This window comes from Saccoglossus kowalevskii, chromosome 3 (assembly GCF_978046115.1).
Source record: "Saccoglossus kowalevskii chromosome 3, keSacKowa6.1, whole genome shotgun sequence".
In the NCBI taxonomy this organism is placed as follows: Eukaryota; Metazoa; Hemichordata; class Enteropneusta; family Harrimaniidae; genus Saccoglossus; species Saccoglossus kowalevskii.
In genome coordinates, this window is record NC_140643.1 from 44112362 (window position 1) to 44130052 (window position 17691).

The 17691-nt window shown below is 34.3% G+C and overlaps 1 protein-coding gene across 1 annotated transcript in view; it reads right to left on the minus strand.

Annotated features, from left to right (window-relative positions):
* Nucleotides 1-431: 431 nt before the first annotated feature.
* LOC102801074 (aminoacylase-1-like) overlaps nucleotides 432-17691 on the minus strand; it is a 34989-nt gene continuing 17729 nt past the window's right edge. Inside the window, exon 16 of the mRNA XM_085496616.1 lies at nucleotides 432-988. Coding sequence (XP_085352742.1) covers nucleotides 836-988 — 153 coding nt within the window. The 3' untranslated portion in view covers nucleotides 432-835. The remainder of the gene's footprint in view (nucleotides 989-17691) is intronic.

The window sequence follows — 17691 nt, forward strand, 5'->3', positions numbered from 1 at the left end:
ATCCACCAAAATTCTTGAAATAATCTGCCGACCCCAGATTTTTTCAACTAACTTATTGCAAAATGAATAAATTCTGTGTATTTTCATTTATGAGTAACTTCTACCTTAAGTATCTCTTTATGACAATTTGGTTTGAAAATGACTAAAACTAATGGGTCATCACATTTTCATATATTTCCTCATATTATTAAGGTAAAACTGGTGTCCATTTTGAATGGCATTTGATTGATGTTGGGATTTTTAAATAGATTCCACTCATGAAATTGAGGTGGAACCATTCACAGGATATATAATATAATTCTATATTATTCAGTACTCATTTACAAATTGAATGCCTTGGGGAGAGGTAAGCTTCCGTGTTACCATGTTACTATTGTAAAATAAAATTTAACAAATACAATGTAAAATGTACATCTTACATGCAAAGAATATTATATTATTCATTTACACTTTATTTATTACTCTTGGATATTTACAGTCACATCAAATCATGAGAGAATGATGACAAAACTAAACTGGTGCAATTTTTTTTTTCAATATATTTTATTTGTATTTACAACACACAAAAGAATATTTTATTAAATGATATTCACTTTTTGTTGTAATAATTAGTTAAATATATATTTTAACAATTTTTGTTTTTTGTAGCATTATTTTACAAGCATTCATCTATGGTATTTTATGAGATACAAATATACTATTATATATTTGCGTACTCGTGTGGGTGGGACATTGGCCAATCAGCACACTAGTACATCATCACATGATTTTCATATAGCTGGGACATTGGCCAATTAGCACGCTAGTACATCATCATGTGATGATCACATGATTTTCATATAGCTGGCACATTGGCCAATGCCGGTATGATCTTCTCATATATGGTGATGCCTTTGAGAAAGATTTCTTCATTCAGGAATTCATTGTGATCATGCAGTAGAATTGGTGTCTTGTTCATTGGTGAAAAACCAAGGGCAGAGTAACCTTTCTGTAAAATAAAACCAAATTACATTTATATTATTTGAGTGTTTTAGTCCTACCTGTCCAGCACAGATAAATATGACCAGTAATCATTTATGGATGGTCTCCAATAATGACCTATAATAGTCTCATTACATGGCCAGTCACATTTGTTCTCCATAATGGCCATTGTTAAAGTCCCATATAGACCAATCACATGTACAGCCAGTGGTCTTTAATATATATTCTCTACAATAGCCTATATTGGAGACAATATTGGCCAATAATATATATGGTCTACAATGGCCTATATTGGGGTCAATATTGGCCAATAATATATATGCTCTACAATGGCCTATATTGGAGACAATATTGGCCAATAATATATATGCTCTACAATAGCCTATATTGGGGTCAATATTGGCCAATAACATGTAAAGCCAGTGGTCTATAATATATATTCTCTACAATAGCCTATATTGGAGTCAATATTGGCCAATAACATGTAAAGCCAGTGGTCTATAATATATATTCTCTACAATGGCCTATATTGGAGACAATATTGGCCAATAATATATATCTACAATGGCCTATATTGGAGTCAATATTGGCCAATAACATGTAAAGCCAGTGGTCTATAATATATATTCTCTACAATGGCGTATACTGGGGTCAATATTGGCCAATAACATGTAAAGCCAGTGGTCTATAATATATATTCTCTACATTGGCATATATTGGGGTCAATATTGGCCAATAACATGTAAAGCCAGTGGTCTATAATATATATTCTCTACAATAGCCTATATTGGAGACAATATTGGCCAATAATATATATGCTCTATAATGGCCTATATTGGGGTCAATATTGGCCAATAACATGTAAAGCCAGTGGTCTATAATATATATGCTCTAAAATTGCCTATATTGGGGTCAATATTGGCCAATAACATGTAAAGCCAGTGGTCTATAATATATATTCTCTACAATAGCCTATATTGGGGTCAATATAGGCCAATAACATGTAAAGCCAGTGGTCTATAATATATATGCTCTACAATGGCCTATATTGGGGTCAATATTGGCCAATAACATGTAAAGCCAGTGGTCTATATTATATATGCTCTATAATGGCCTATATTGGGGTCAATGTTGGCCAATAACATGTAAAGCCAGTGGTCTATAATATATATTCTCTACAATAGCCTATATTGGGGTCAATATAGGCCAATAACATGTAAAGCCAGTGGTCTATAATATATATGCTCTACAATGGCCTATATTGGGGTCAATATTGGCCAATAACATGTAAAGTCAGTGGTCTATAATATATATGCTCTACAATGGCCTATATTGGGGTCAATATTGGCCAATAACATGTAAAGCCAGTGGTCTATAATATATATGCTCTACAATGGCCTATATTGGGGTCAATATTGGCCAATAACATGTAAAGCCAGTGGTCTATAATATATATTCTCTACAATGGCCTATATTGGGGTCAATATTGGCCAATAACATGTCGACCCAGTGGTCTTTAATATATATTCTCTACAATAGCCTATATTGGAGACAATATTGGCCAATGATATATATGGTCTATAATGGCCTATATTGTGGTCAATATTGGCCAATAACATGTAAAGCCAATGGTCTATAATATATATGCTCTATAATGGCCTATATTGGGGTCAATATTGGCCAATAACATGTAAAGCCAGTGGTCTATAATATATATTCTCTACAATGGCCTATATTGGAGTCAATATTGGCCAATGACATGTAAAGCCAGTGGTCTATAATATATATTCTCTACAATAGCCTATATTGGAGACAATATTGGCCAATAATATATATGGTCTATAATGGCCTATATTGGGGTAAATATTGGCCAATAACATGTAAAGCCAGTGGTCTATAATATATATTCTCTACAATAGCCTATATTGGAGACAATATTGGCCAATAATATATATGGTCTATAATGGCCTGTATTGGGGTCAATATTGGCCAATAACATGTAAAGCCAGTGGTCTATAATATATATGCTCTACAATGGCCTATATTGGGGTCAATATTGGCCAATAACATGTAAAGCCAGTGGTCTATAATATATATTCTCTACAATAGCCTATATTGGGGTCAATATTGGCCAATAACATGTAAAGCCAGTGGTCTATAATATATATGCTCTACAATGGTCTATATTGGGGTCAATATTGGCCAATAACATGTAAAGCCAGTGGTCTATAATATATATGCTCTACAATGGCCTATAATGGGGTCAATATTGGCCAATAACATGTAAAGCCAGTGGTCTACAATGGCCTATATTGGGGTCAATATTGGCCAATAACATGTAAAGCCAGTGGTCTATAATATACATGTTTTACAATGGCCTATATTGGGGTCAATATTGGCCAATAACATGTAAAGCCAGTGGTCTATAATATATATGCTCTACAATGGCCTATATTGGGGTCAATATTGGTCAATAACATGTAAAGCCAGTGGTCTATAATATATATGCTCTATAATGGCCTATATTGGGGTCAATATTGGCCAATAACATGTAAAGCCAGTGGTCGATAATATATATGCTCTACAATGGCCTATATTGGGGTCAATATTGGCCAATAACATGTAAAGCCAGTGGTCTATAATATATATGCTCTACAATGGCCTATATTGGGGTCAATATTGGCCAATAACATGTAAAGCCAGTGGTTTATAATATATATGCTCTACAATGGCCTATATTGGGGTCAATATTGGCCAATAACATGTAAAGCCAGTGGTCTATAATATATATGCTCTGCAATGGCCTATATTGGGGTCAATATTGGCCAATAACATGTAAAGCCAGTGGTCTATAATATATGTTCTCTACAATGGCCTATATTGGAGTCAATATTGGCCAATGACATGTAAAGCCAGTGGTCTATAATATATATTCTCTACAATTAAGGTAGAGATGCAGTTTACCTGACAGGTATTTTAATTAGTTAATTAGGAAACCAAGATGATCTCCATTGTCCACAAAACTATATATTTTTCGGAAAGCTTATTGTATGAATTTTAAAGTTGTGTTAGTATTTTATTTTTATGGACACTGTAGTTTGAAATATGCACAAAAATGTGCTTTTTTGGTCAAAAGTGATTAAAAAAATTTAACTTCTAAACCATGCTTCGCTCTGTTTCCTCTTCAAAATTGGTTTATGTGTACATCTGTTTACTATGAAGAAAGTGCCGTCTTGTGCTATTTTTTTTAAAGTTCTGGAATGTGCACTAAAAAGAAGCTGAGATAATTGCTAATTTGCATAACAATTCACTCAGTAGGAAGTTTGCTAATGCTCTTAAATATAAATGGCTGTAACAATTCCAAATTTTTGTTTCTTGTAGCATTATTTTACAAGCATTCATCTACAATGGCCGATATTGGGGTCAATATTGGCCAATAATATATATGCTCTACAATGGCCTATATTGAAGACAATATTGGCCAATAATATATATGCTCTACAATAGCCTATATTGGGGTCAATATTGGCCAATAACATGTAAAGCCAGTGGTCTATAATATATATTCTCTACAATGGCGTATATTGGGGTCAATATTGGCCAATAACATGTAAAGCCAGTGGTCTATAATATATATTCTCTACAATAGCCTATATTGGAGACAATATTGGCCAATAATATATATGCTCTATAATGGCCTATATTGGGGTCAATATTGGCCAATAACATGTAAAGCCAGTGGTCTATAATATATATTCTCTATATTGGGGTCAATATTGGCCAATAACATGTAAAGCCAGTGGTCTATAATATATATTCTCTACAATGTCCTATATTGGAGACAATATTGGCCAATAACATGTAAAGCCAGTGGTCTATAATATATATTCTCTACAATGGCCCATATTGGAGTCAATATTGGCCAATGACATGTAAAGCCAGTGGTCTATAATAGATAGTCTCTACAATAGCCTATATTGGAGTCAATATTGGCCAATAACATGTAAAGCCAGTGGTCTATAATATATATTCTCTACAATAGCCTATATTGGAGACAATATTGGCCAATAATATATATGCTCTATAATGGCCTATATTGGGGTCAATATTGGCCAATAATATATATTGGGGTCAATATTGGCCAATAACATGTAAAGCCAGTGGTCTATAATATATATTCTCTACAATAGCCTATATTGGAGTCAATATTGGCCAATAACATGTAAAGCCAGTGGTCTATAATATATATTCTCTACAATGGCCTATATTGGAGACAATATTGGCCAATAATATATATGCTCTACAATGGCCTATATTGGAGTCAATATTGGCCAATAACATGTAAAGCCAGTGGTCTATAATATATATTCTCTACAATGGCGTATATTGGGGTCAATATTGGCCAATAACATGTAAAGCCAGTGGTCTATAATATATATTCTCTACAATGGCGTATATTAGGGTCAATATTGGCCAATAACATGTAAAGCCAGTGGTCTATAATATATATGCTCTACAATGGCCTATATTGGGGTCAATATTGGCCAATAACATGTAAAGCCAGTGGTCTATAATATATATTCTCTACAATAGCCTATATTGGGGTCAATATTGGCCAATAACATGTAAAGCCAGTGGTCTATAATATATATGCTCTACAATGGCCTATATTGGGGTCAATATTGGCCAATAACATGTAAAGCCAGTGGTCTATAATATATATGCTCTACAATGGCCTATATTGGGGTCAATATTGGCCAATAACATGTAAAGCCAATGGTCTATAATATATATGCTCTACAATGGCCTATATTGGGGTCAATATTGGCCAATAACATGTAAAGTCAGTGGTCTATAATATATATGCTCTACAATGGCCTATATTGGGGTCAATATTGGCCAATAACATGTAAAGCCAGTGGTCTATAATATATATGCTCTACAATGGCCTATATTGGGGTCAATATTGGCCAATAACATGTAAAGCCAGTGGTCTATAATATATATTCTCTACAATGGCCTATATTGGGGTCAATATTGGCCAATAACATGTCGACCCAGTGGTCTTTAATATATATTCTCTACAATAGCCTATATTGGAGACAATATTGGCCAATAATATATATGCTCTACAATGGCCTATATTGGGGTCAATATTGGCCAATAACATGTAAAGCCAGTGGTCTATAATATATATTCTCTACAATGGCGTATATTGGGGTTCAATATTGGCCAATAACATGTAAAGCCAGTGGTCTATAATATATATGCTCTACAATGGCCTATATTGGGGTCAATATTGGTCAATAACATGTAAAGCCAGTGGTCTATAATATATATGCTCTATAATGGCCTATATTGGGGTCAATATTGGCCAATAACATGTAAAGCCAGTGGTCGATAATATATATGCTCTACAATGGCCTATATTGGGGTCAATATTGGCCAATAACATGTAAAGCCAGTGGTCTATAATATATATGCTCTACAATGGCCTATATTGGGGTCAATATTGGCCAATAACATGTAAAGCCAGTGGTCTATAATATATATCCTCTACAATGGCCTATATTGGGGTCAATATTGGCCAATAACATGTAAAGCCAGTGGTCTATAATATATATGCTCTACAATGGCCTATATTGGGGTCAATATTGGCCAATAACATGTAAAGCCAGTGGTCTATAATATATGTTCTCTACAATGGCCTATATTGGAGTCAATATTGGCCAATGACATGTAAAGCCAGTGGTCTATAATATATATTCTCTACAATTAAGGTAGAGATGCAGTTTACCTGACAGGTATTTTAATTAGTTAATTAGGAAACCAAGATGATCTCCATTGTCCACAAAACTATATATTTTTCGGAAAGCTTATTGTATGAATTTTAAAGTTGTGTTAGTATTTTATTTTTATGGACACTGTAGTTTGAAATATGCACAAAAATGTGCTTTTTTGGTCAAAAGTGATTAAAAAAAATTAACTTCTAAACCATGCTTCGCTCTGTTTCCTCTTCAAAATTGGTTTATGTGTACATCTGTTTACTATGAAGAAAGTGTCGTGTTGTGCTATTTTTTTTAAAGTTCTGGAATGTGCACTAAAAAGAAGCTGAGATAATTGCTAATTTGCATAACAATTCCCTCAGTAGGAAGTTTGCTAATGCTCTTAATAAAAATGGCTGTAACAATTCCAAATTTTTGTTTCTTGTAGCATTATTTTACAAGCATTCATCTACAATGGCCGATATTGGGGTCAATATTGGCCAATAATATATATGCTCTACAATGGCCTATATTGGAGACAATATTGGCCAATAATATATATGCTCTACAATAGCCTATATTGGGGTCAATATTGGCCAATAACATGTAAAGCCAGTGGTCTATAATATATATTCTCTACAATAGCTTATATTGGAGTCAATATTGGCCAATAACATGTAAAGCCAGTGGTCTATAATATATATTCTCTACAATGGCCTATATTGGAGACAATATTGGCCAATAATATATATGCTCTACAATGGCCTATATTGGAGTCAATATTGGCCAATAACATGTAAAGCCAGTGGTCTATAATATATATTCTCTACAATGGCGTATATTGGGGTCAATATTGGCCAATAACATGTAAAGCCAGTGGTCTATAATATATATTCTCTACAATGGCGTATATTGGGGTCAATATTGGCCAATAACATGTAAAGCCAGTGGTCTATAATATATATTCTCTACAATAGCCTATATTGGAGACAATATTGGCCAATAATATATATGCTCTATAATGGCCTATATTGGGGTCAATATTGGCCAATAACATGTAAAGCCAGTGGTCTATAATATATATGCTCTACAATGGCCTATATTGGGGTCAATATTGGCCAATAACATGTAAAGCCAGTGGTCTATAATATATATTCTCTACAATAGCCTATATTGGGGTCAATATTGGCCAATAACATGTAAAGCCAGTGGTCTATAATATATATGCTCTACAATGGCCTATATTGGGGTCAATATTGGCCAATAACATGTAAAGCCAGTGGTCTATAATATATATGCTCTACAATGGCCTATATTGGGGTCAATATTGGCCAATAACATGTAAAGCCAGTGGTCTATAATATATATTCTCTACAATGGCCTATATTGGAGTCAATATTGGCCAATGACATGTAAAGCCAGTGGTCTATAATATATATTCTCTACAATAGCCTATATTGGAGACAATATTGGCCAATAATATATATGGTCTATAATGGCCTATATTGGGGTAAATATTGGCCAATAACATGTAAAGCCAGTGGTCTATAATATATATTCTCTACAATAGCCTATATTGGAGACAATATTGGCCAATAATATATATGGTCTATAATGGCCTATATTGGGGTCAATATTGGCCAATAACATGTAAAGCCAGTGGTCTATAATATATATGCTCTACAATGGCCTATATTGGGGTCAATATTGGCCAATAACATGTAAAGCCAGTGGTCTATAATATATATTCTCTACAATAGCCTATATTGGGGTCAATATTGGCCAATAACATGTAAAGCCAGTGGTCTATAATATATATGCTCTACAATGGTCTATAATGGGGTCAATATTGGCCAATAACATGTAAAGCCAGTGGTCTATAATATATATCCTCTACAATGGCCTATATTGGGGTCAATATTGGCCAATAACATGTAAAGCCAGTGGTCTATAATATATATGCTCTACAATGGCCTATATTGGAGACAATATTGGCCAATAATATATATGCTCTATAATGGCCTATATTGGGGTCAATATTGGCCAATAACATGTAAAGCCAGTGGTCTATAATATATATGCTCTACAATGGCCTATATTGGGGTCAATATTGGCCAATAACATGTAAAGCCAGTGGTCTATAATATATATTCTCTACAATAGCCTATATTGGGGTCAATATTGGCCAATAACATGTAAAGCCAGTGGTCTATAATATATATGCTCTACAATGGCCTATATTGGGGTCAATATTGGCCAATAACATGTAAAGCCAGTGGTCTATAATATATATGCTCTACAATGGCCTATATTGGGGTCAATATTGGCCAATAACATGTAAAGCCAGTGGTCTATAATATATATTCTCTACAATGGCCTATATTGGAGTCAATATTGGCCAATGACATGTAAAGCCAGTGGTCTATAATATATATTCTCTACAATAGCCTATATTGGAGACAATATTGGCCAATAATATATATGGTCTATAATGGCCTATATAGGGGTAAATATTGGCCAATAACATGTAAAGCCAGTGGTCTATAATATATATTCTCTACAATAGCCTATATTGGAGACAATATTGGCCAATAATATATATGGTCTATAATGGCCTATATTGGGGTCAATATTGGCCAATAACATGTAAAGCCAGTGGTCTATAATATATATGCTCTACAATGGCCTATATTGGGGTCAATATTGGCCAATAACATGTAAAGCCAGTGGTCTATAATATATATTCTCTACAATAGCCTATATTGGGGTCAATATTGGCCAATAACATGTAAAGCCAGTGGTCTATAATATATATGCTCTACAATGGTCTATAATGGGGTCAATATTGGCCAATAACATGTAAAGCCAGTGGTCTATAATGGCCTATATTGGGGTCAATATTGGCCAATAACATGTAAAGCCAGTGGTCTACAATGGCCTATATTGGGGTCAATATTGGCCAATAACATGCAAAGCCAGTGGTCTATAATATATATGCTCTACAATGGCCTATATTGGGGTCAATATTGGCCAATAACATGTAAAGCCAGTGGTCTATAATATATATTCTCTACAATGGCCTATATTGGAGTCAATATTGGCCAATGACATGTAAAGCCAGTGGTCTATAATATATATTCTCTACAATAGCCTATATTGGAGACAATATTGGCCAATAATATATATGGTCTATAATGGCCTATATTGGGGTAAATATTGGCCAATAACATGTAAAGCCAGTGGTCTATAATATATATTCTCTACAATAGCCTATATTGGAGACAATATTGGCCAATAATATATATGGTCTATAATGGCCTATATTGGGGTCAATATTGGCCAATAACATGTAAAGCCAGTGGTCTATAATATATATGCTCTACAATGGCCTATATTGGGGTCAATATTGGCCAATAACATGTAAAGCCAGTGGTCTATAATATATATTCTCTACAATAGCCTATATTGGGGTCAATATTGGCCAATAACATGTAAAGCCAGTGGTCTATAATATATATGCTCTACAATGGTCTATATTGGGGTCAATATTGGCCAATAACATGTAAAGCCAGTGGTCTATAATATATATGCTCTACAATGGCCTATAATGGGGTCAATATTGGCCAATAACATGTAAAGCCAGTGGTCTATAATGGCCTATATTGGGGTCAATATTGGCCAATAACATGTATAGCCAATGGTCTATAATATATATGCTCTATAATGGCCTATATTGGGATCAATATTGGCCAATAACATGTAAAGCCAGTGGTCTATAATATATATTCTCTACAATAGCCTATATTGGGGTCAATATTGGCAATAACATGTAAAGCCAGTGATCTATAATATATATGCTCTACAATGGCCTATATTGGGGTCAATATTGGCCAATAACATGTAAAGCCAGTGGTCGATAATATATATGCTCTACAATGGCCTATATTGGGGTCAATATTGGCCAATAACATGTAAAGCCAGTGGTCTATAATATATATGCTCTACAATGGCCTATATTGGGGTCAATATTGGCCAATAACATGTAAAGCCAGTGGTCTATAATATATATGCTCTACAATGGCCTATATTGGGGTCAATATTGGCCAATAACATGTAAAGCCAGTGGTCTATAATATATATTCTCTACAATGGCGTATATTGGGGTTCAATATTGGCCAATAACATGTAAAGCCAGTGGTCTATAATATATATTCTCTACAATAGCCTATATTGGGGTCAATATTGGCCAATAACATGTAAAGCCAGTGGTCTATAATATATATGCTCTACAATGACCTATATTGGGGTCAATATTGGCCAATAACATGTAAAGCCAGTGGTCTATAATATATATGCTCTACAATGGCCTATATTGGGGTCAATATTGGTCAATAACATGTAAAGCCAGTGGTCTATAATGTATATGCTCTATAATGGCCTATATTGGGGTCAATATTGGCCAATAACATGTAAAGCCAGTGGTCGATAATATATATGCTCTACAATGGCCTATATTGGGGTCAATATTGGCCAATAACATGTAAAGCCAGTGGTCTATAATATATATGCTCTACAATGGCCTATATTGGGGTCAATATTGGCCAATAACATGTAAAGCCAGTGGTCTATAATATATATGCTCTACAATGGCCTATATTGGGGTCAATATTGGTCAATAACATGTAAAGCCAGTGGTCTATAATATATATGCTCTATAATGGCCTATATTGGGGTCAATATTGGCCAATAACATGTAAAGCCAGTGGTCGATAATATATATGCTCTACAATGGCCTATATTGGGGTCAATATTGGCCAATAACATGTAAAGCCAGTGGTCTATAATATATATGCTCTACAATGGCCTATATTGGGGTCAATATTGGCCAATAACATGTAAAGCCAGTGGTCTATAATATATATGCTCTACAATGGCCTATATTGGGGTCAATATTGGCCAATAACATGTAAAGCCAGTGGTCTATAATATATATGCTCTACAATGGCCTATATTGGGGTCAATATTGGCCAATAACATGTAAAGCCAGTGGTCTATAATATATATGCTCTACAATGGCCTATATTGGGGTCAATATTGGTCAATAACATGTAAAGCCAGTGGTCTATAATATATATGCTCTACAATGGCCTATATTGGGGTCAATATTGGCCAATAACATGTAAAGTCAGTGGTCTATAATATATATGCTCTACAATGGCCTATATTGGGGTCAATATTGGCCAATAACATGTAAAGCTAGTGGTCTATAATATATATGCTCTACAATGGCCTATATTGGGGTCAATATTGGCCAATAACAGGTAAAGCCAGTGGTCTTTAATATATATTCTCTACAATAGCCTATATTGGAGACAATATTGGCCAATAATATATATGGTCTATAATGGCCTATATTGTGGTCAATATTGGCCAATAACATGTAAAGCCAATGGTCTATAATATATATGCTCTATAATGGCCTATATTGGGGTCAATATTGGCCAATAACATGTAAAGTCAGTGGTCTATAATATATATTCTCTACAATAGCCTATATTGGAGACAATATTGGCCAATAATATATATGGTCTATAATGGCCTATATTGGGGTCAATATTGGCCAATAATGTATATGGTCTATAATGGCCTGTATTGGGGTCAATATTGGCCAATAACATGTAAAGCCAGTGGTCTATAATATATATGCTCTACAATGGCCTATATTGGGGTCAATATTGGCCAATAACATGTAAAGCCAGTGGTCTATAATATATATTCTCTACAATAGCCTATATTGGGGTCAATATTGGCCAATAACATGTAAAGCCAGTGGTCTATAATATATATGCTCTACAATGGTCTATATTGGGGTCAATATTGGCCAATAACATGCAAAGCCAGTGGTCTATAATATATATGCTCTACAATGGCCTATAATGGGGTCAATATTGGCCAATAACATGTAAAGCCAGTGGTCTATAATGGTCTATATTGGGGTCAATATTGGCCAATAACATGTATAGCCAATGGTCTATAATATATATGCTCTATAATGGCCTATATTGGGATCAATATTGGCCAATAACATGTAAAGCCAGTGGTCTATAATATATATTCTCTACAATAGCCTATATTGGGGTCAATATTGGCCAATAACATGTAAAGCCAGTGGTCTATAATATATATGCTCTACAATGGCCTATATTGGGGTCAATATTGGACAATAACATGTAAAGCCAGTGGTCTATAATATACATGTTTTACAATGGCCTATATTGGGGTCAATATTGGCCAATAACATGTAAAGTCAGTGGTCTATAATATATATGCTCTACAATGGCCTATATTAGGGTCAATATTGGCCAATAACATGTAAAGCCAGTGGTTTAAAATATATATTCTCTACAATGGCCTATATTGGGGTCAATATTGGTCAATAACATGTAAAGCCAGTGGTCTATAATATATATTCTCTACAATAGCCTATATTGGAGTTAATATTGGCCAATAACATGTAAAGCCAGTGGTCTATAATATATATTCTCTATATTGGAGTCAATATTGGCCAATAACATGTAAAGCCAGTGGTCTATAATATATATTCTCTACAATAGCCTATATTGGGGTCAATATTGGCCAATAACATGTAAAGCCAGTGGTCTATAATATATATTCTCTATATTGGGGTCAATATTGGCCAATAACATGTAAAGCCAGTGGTCTATAATATATATTCTCTACAATGTCCTATATTGGAGACAATATTGGCCAATAACATGTAAAGCCAGTGGTCTATAATATATATTCTCTACAATGGACCATATTGGAGTCAATATTGGCCAATGACATGTAAAGCCAGTGGTCTATAATAGATAGTCTCTACAATAGCCTATATTGGAGTCAATATTGGCCAATAACATGTAAAGCCAGTGGTCTATAATATATATTCTCTACAATAGCCTATATTGGAGACAATATTGGCCAATAATATATATGCTCTATAATGGCCTATATTGGGGTCAATATTGGCCAATAATATATATTGGGGTCAATATTGGCCAATAACATGTAAAGCCAGTGGTCTATAATATATATTCTCTACAATAGCCTATATTGGAGTCAATATTGGCCAATAACATGTAAAGCCAGTGGTCTATAATATATATTCTCTACAATGGCCTATATTGGAGACAATATTGGCCAATAATATATATGCTCTACAATGGCCTATATTGGAGTCAATATTGGCCAATAACATGTAAAGCCAGTGGTCTATAATATATATTCTCTACAATGGCGTATATTGGGGTCAATATTGGCCAATAACATGTAAAGCCAGTGGTCTATAATATATATTCTCTACAATGGCGTATATTAGGGTCAATATTGGCCAATAACATGTAAAGCCAGTGGTCTATAATATATATGCTCTACAATGGCCTATATTGGGGTCAATATTGGCCAATAACATGTAAAGCCAGTGGTCTATAATATATATTCTCTACAATAGCCTATATTGGGGTCAATATTGGCCAATAACATGTAAAGCCAGTGGTCTATAATATATATGCTCTACAATGGCCTATATTGGGGTCAATATTGGCCAATAACATGTAAAGCCAGTGGTCTATAATATATATGCTCTACAATGGCCTATATTGGGGTCAATATTGGCCAATAACATGTAAAACCAATGGTCTATAATATATATGCTCTATAATGGCCTATATTGGGGTCAATATTGGCCAATAACATGTAAAGCCAGTGGTCGATAATATATATGCTCTACAATGGCCTATATTGGGGTCAATATTGGCCAATAACATGTAAAGCCAGTGGTCTATAATATATATGCTCTACAATGGCCTATATTGGGGTCAATATTGGCCAATAACATGTAAAGCCAGTGGTCTATAATATATATGCTCTACAATGGCCTATATTGGGGTCAATATTGGCCAATAACATGTAAAGCCAGTGGTCTATAATATATATGCTCTACAATGGCCTATATTGGGGTCAATATTGGCCAATAACATGTAAAGCCAGTGGTCTATAATATATATTCTCTACAATGGCCTATATTGGAGTCAATATTGGCCAATGACATGTAAAGCCAGTGGTCTATAATATATATTCTCTACAATAGCCTATATTGGAGACAATATTGGCCAATAATATATATGGTCTATAATGGCCTATATTGGGGTAAATATTGGCCAATAACATGTAAAGCCAGTGGTCTATAATATATATTCTCTACAATAGCCTATATTGGAGACAATATTGGCCAATAATATATATGGTCTATAATGGCCTATATTGGGGTCAATATTGGACAATAACATGTAAAGCCAGTGGTCTATAATATATATGCTCTACAATGGCCTATATTGGGGTCAATATTGGCCAATAACATGTAAAACCAGTGGTCTATAATATATATTCTCTACAATAGCCTATATTGGGGTCAATATTGGCCAATAACATGTAAAGCCAGTGGTCTATAATATATATGCTCTACAATGGTCTATATTGGGGTCAATATTGGCCAATAACATGTAAAGCCAGTGGTCTATAATATATATGCTCTACAATGGCCTATAATGGGGTCAATATTGGCCAATAACATGTAAAGCCAGTGGTCTATAATGGCCTATATTGGGGTCAATATTGGCCAATAACATGTATAGCCAATGGTCTATAATATATATGCTCTATAATGGCCTATATTGGGATCAATATTGGCCAATAACATGTAAAGCCAGTGGTCTATAATATATATTCTCTACAATAGCCTATATTGGGGTCAATATTGGCAATAACATGTAAAGCCAGTGGTCTATAATATATATATGCTCTACAATGGCCTATATTGGGGTCAATATTGGCCAATAACATGTAAAGCCAGTGGTCTATAATATACATGTTTTACAATGGCCTATATTGGGGTCAATATTGGCCAATAACATGTAAAGCCAGTGGTCTATAATATATATGCTCTATAATGGCCTATATTGGGGTCAATATTGGCCAATAACATGTAAAGCCAGTGGTCTATAATATATATGCTCTACAATGGCCTATATTGGGGTCAATATTGGCCAATAACATGTAAAGCCAGTGGTCTATAATATATATGCTCTACAATGGCCTATATTGGGGTCAATATTGGCCAATAACATGTAAAGCCAGTGGTCTATAATATATATTCTCTACAATGGCCTATATTGGGGTCAATATTGGCCAATAACATGTCGACCCAGTGGTCTTTAATATATATTCTCTACAATAGCCTATATTGGAGACAATATTGGCCAATAATATATATGCTCTACAATGGCCTATATTGGGGTCAATATTGGCCAATAACATGTAAAGCCAGTGGTCTATAATATATATTCTCTACAATGGCGTATATTGGGGTTCAATATTGGCCAATAACATGTAAAGCCAGTGGTCTATAATATATATTCTCTACAATAGCCTATATTGGGGTCAATATTGGCCAATAACATGTAAAGCCAGTGGTCTATAATATATATGCTCTACAATGGCCTATATTGGGGTCAATATTGGCCAATAACATGTAAAGCCAGTGGTCTATAATATATATGCTCTACAATGGCCTATATTGGGGTCAATATTGGTCAATAACATGTAAAGCCAGTGGTCTATAATATATATGCTCTACAATGGCCTATATTGGGGTCAATATTGGCCAATAACATGTAAAGCCAGTGGTCGATAATATATATGCTCTACAATGGCCTATATTGGGGTCAATATTGGCCAATAACATGTAAAGCCAGTGGTCTATAATATATATGCTCTACAATGGCCTATATTGGGGTCAATATTGGTCAATAACATGTAAAGCCAGTGGTCTATAATATATATGCTCTATAATGGCCTATATTGGGGTCAATATTGGCCAATAACATGTAAAGCCAGTGGTCTATAATATATATGCTCTACAATGGCCTATATTGGGGTCAATATTGGTCAATAACATGTAAAGCCAGTGGTCTATAATATATATGCTCTACAATGGCCTATATTGGGGTCAATATTGGCCAATAACATGTAAAGCCAGTGGTCTATAATATATATGCTCTACAATGGCCTATATTGGGGTCAATATTGGCCAATAACATGTAAAGCCAGTGGTCTATAATATATATGCTCTACAATGGCCTATATTGGGGTCAATATTGGCCAATAACATGTAAAGCCAGTGGTCTATAATATATATGCTCTACAATGGCCTATATTGGGGTCAATATTGGTCAATAACATGTAAAGCCAGTGGTCTATAATATATATGTTCTACAATGGCCTATATTGGGGTCAATATTGGCCAATAACATGTAAAGTCAGTGGTCTATAATATATATGCTCTACAATGGCCTATATTGGGGTCAATATTGGCCAATAACATGTAAAGCCAGTGGTCTATAATATATATGCTCTACAATGGCCTATATTGGGGTCAATATTGGCCAATAACAGGTAAAGCCAGTGGTCTTTAATATATATTCTCTACAATAGCCTATATTGGAGACAATATTGGCCAATAATATATATGGTCTATAATGGCCTATATTGTGGTCAATATTGGCCAATAACATGTAAAGCCAATGGTCTATAATATATATGCTCTATAATGGCCTATATTGGGGTCAATATTGGCCAATAACATGTAAAGCCAGTGGTCTATAATATATATTCTCTACAATGGCCTATATTGGAGTCAATATTGGCCAATGACATGTAAAGTCAGTGGTCTATAATATATATTCTCTACAATAGCCTATATTGGAGACAATATTGGCCAATAATATATATGGTCTATAATGGCCTATATTGGGGTCAATATTGGCCAATAATATATATGGTCTATAATGGCCTATATTGGGGTCAATATTGGCCAATAACATGTAAA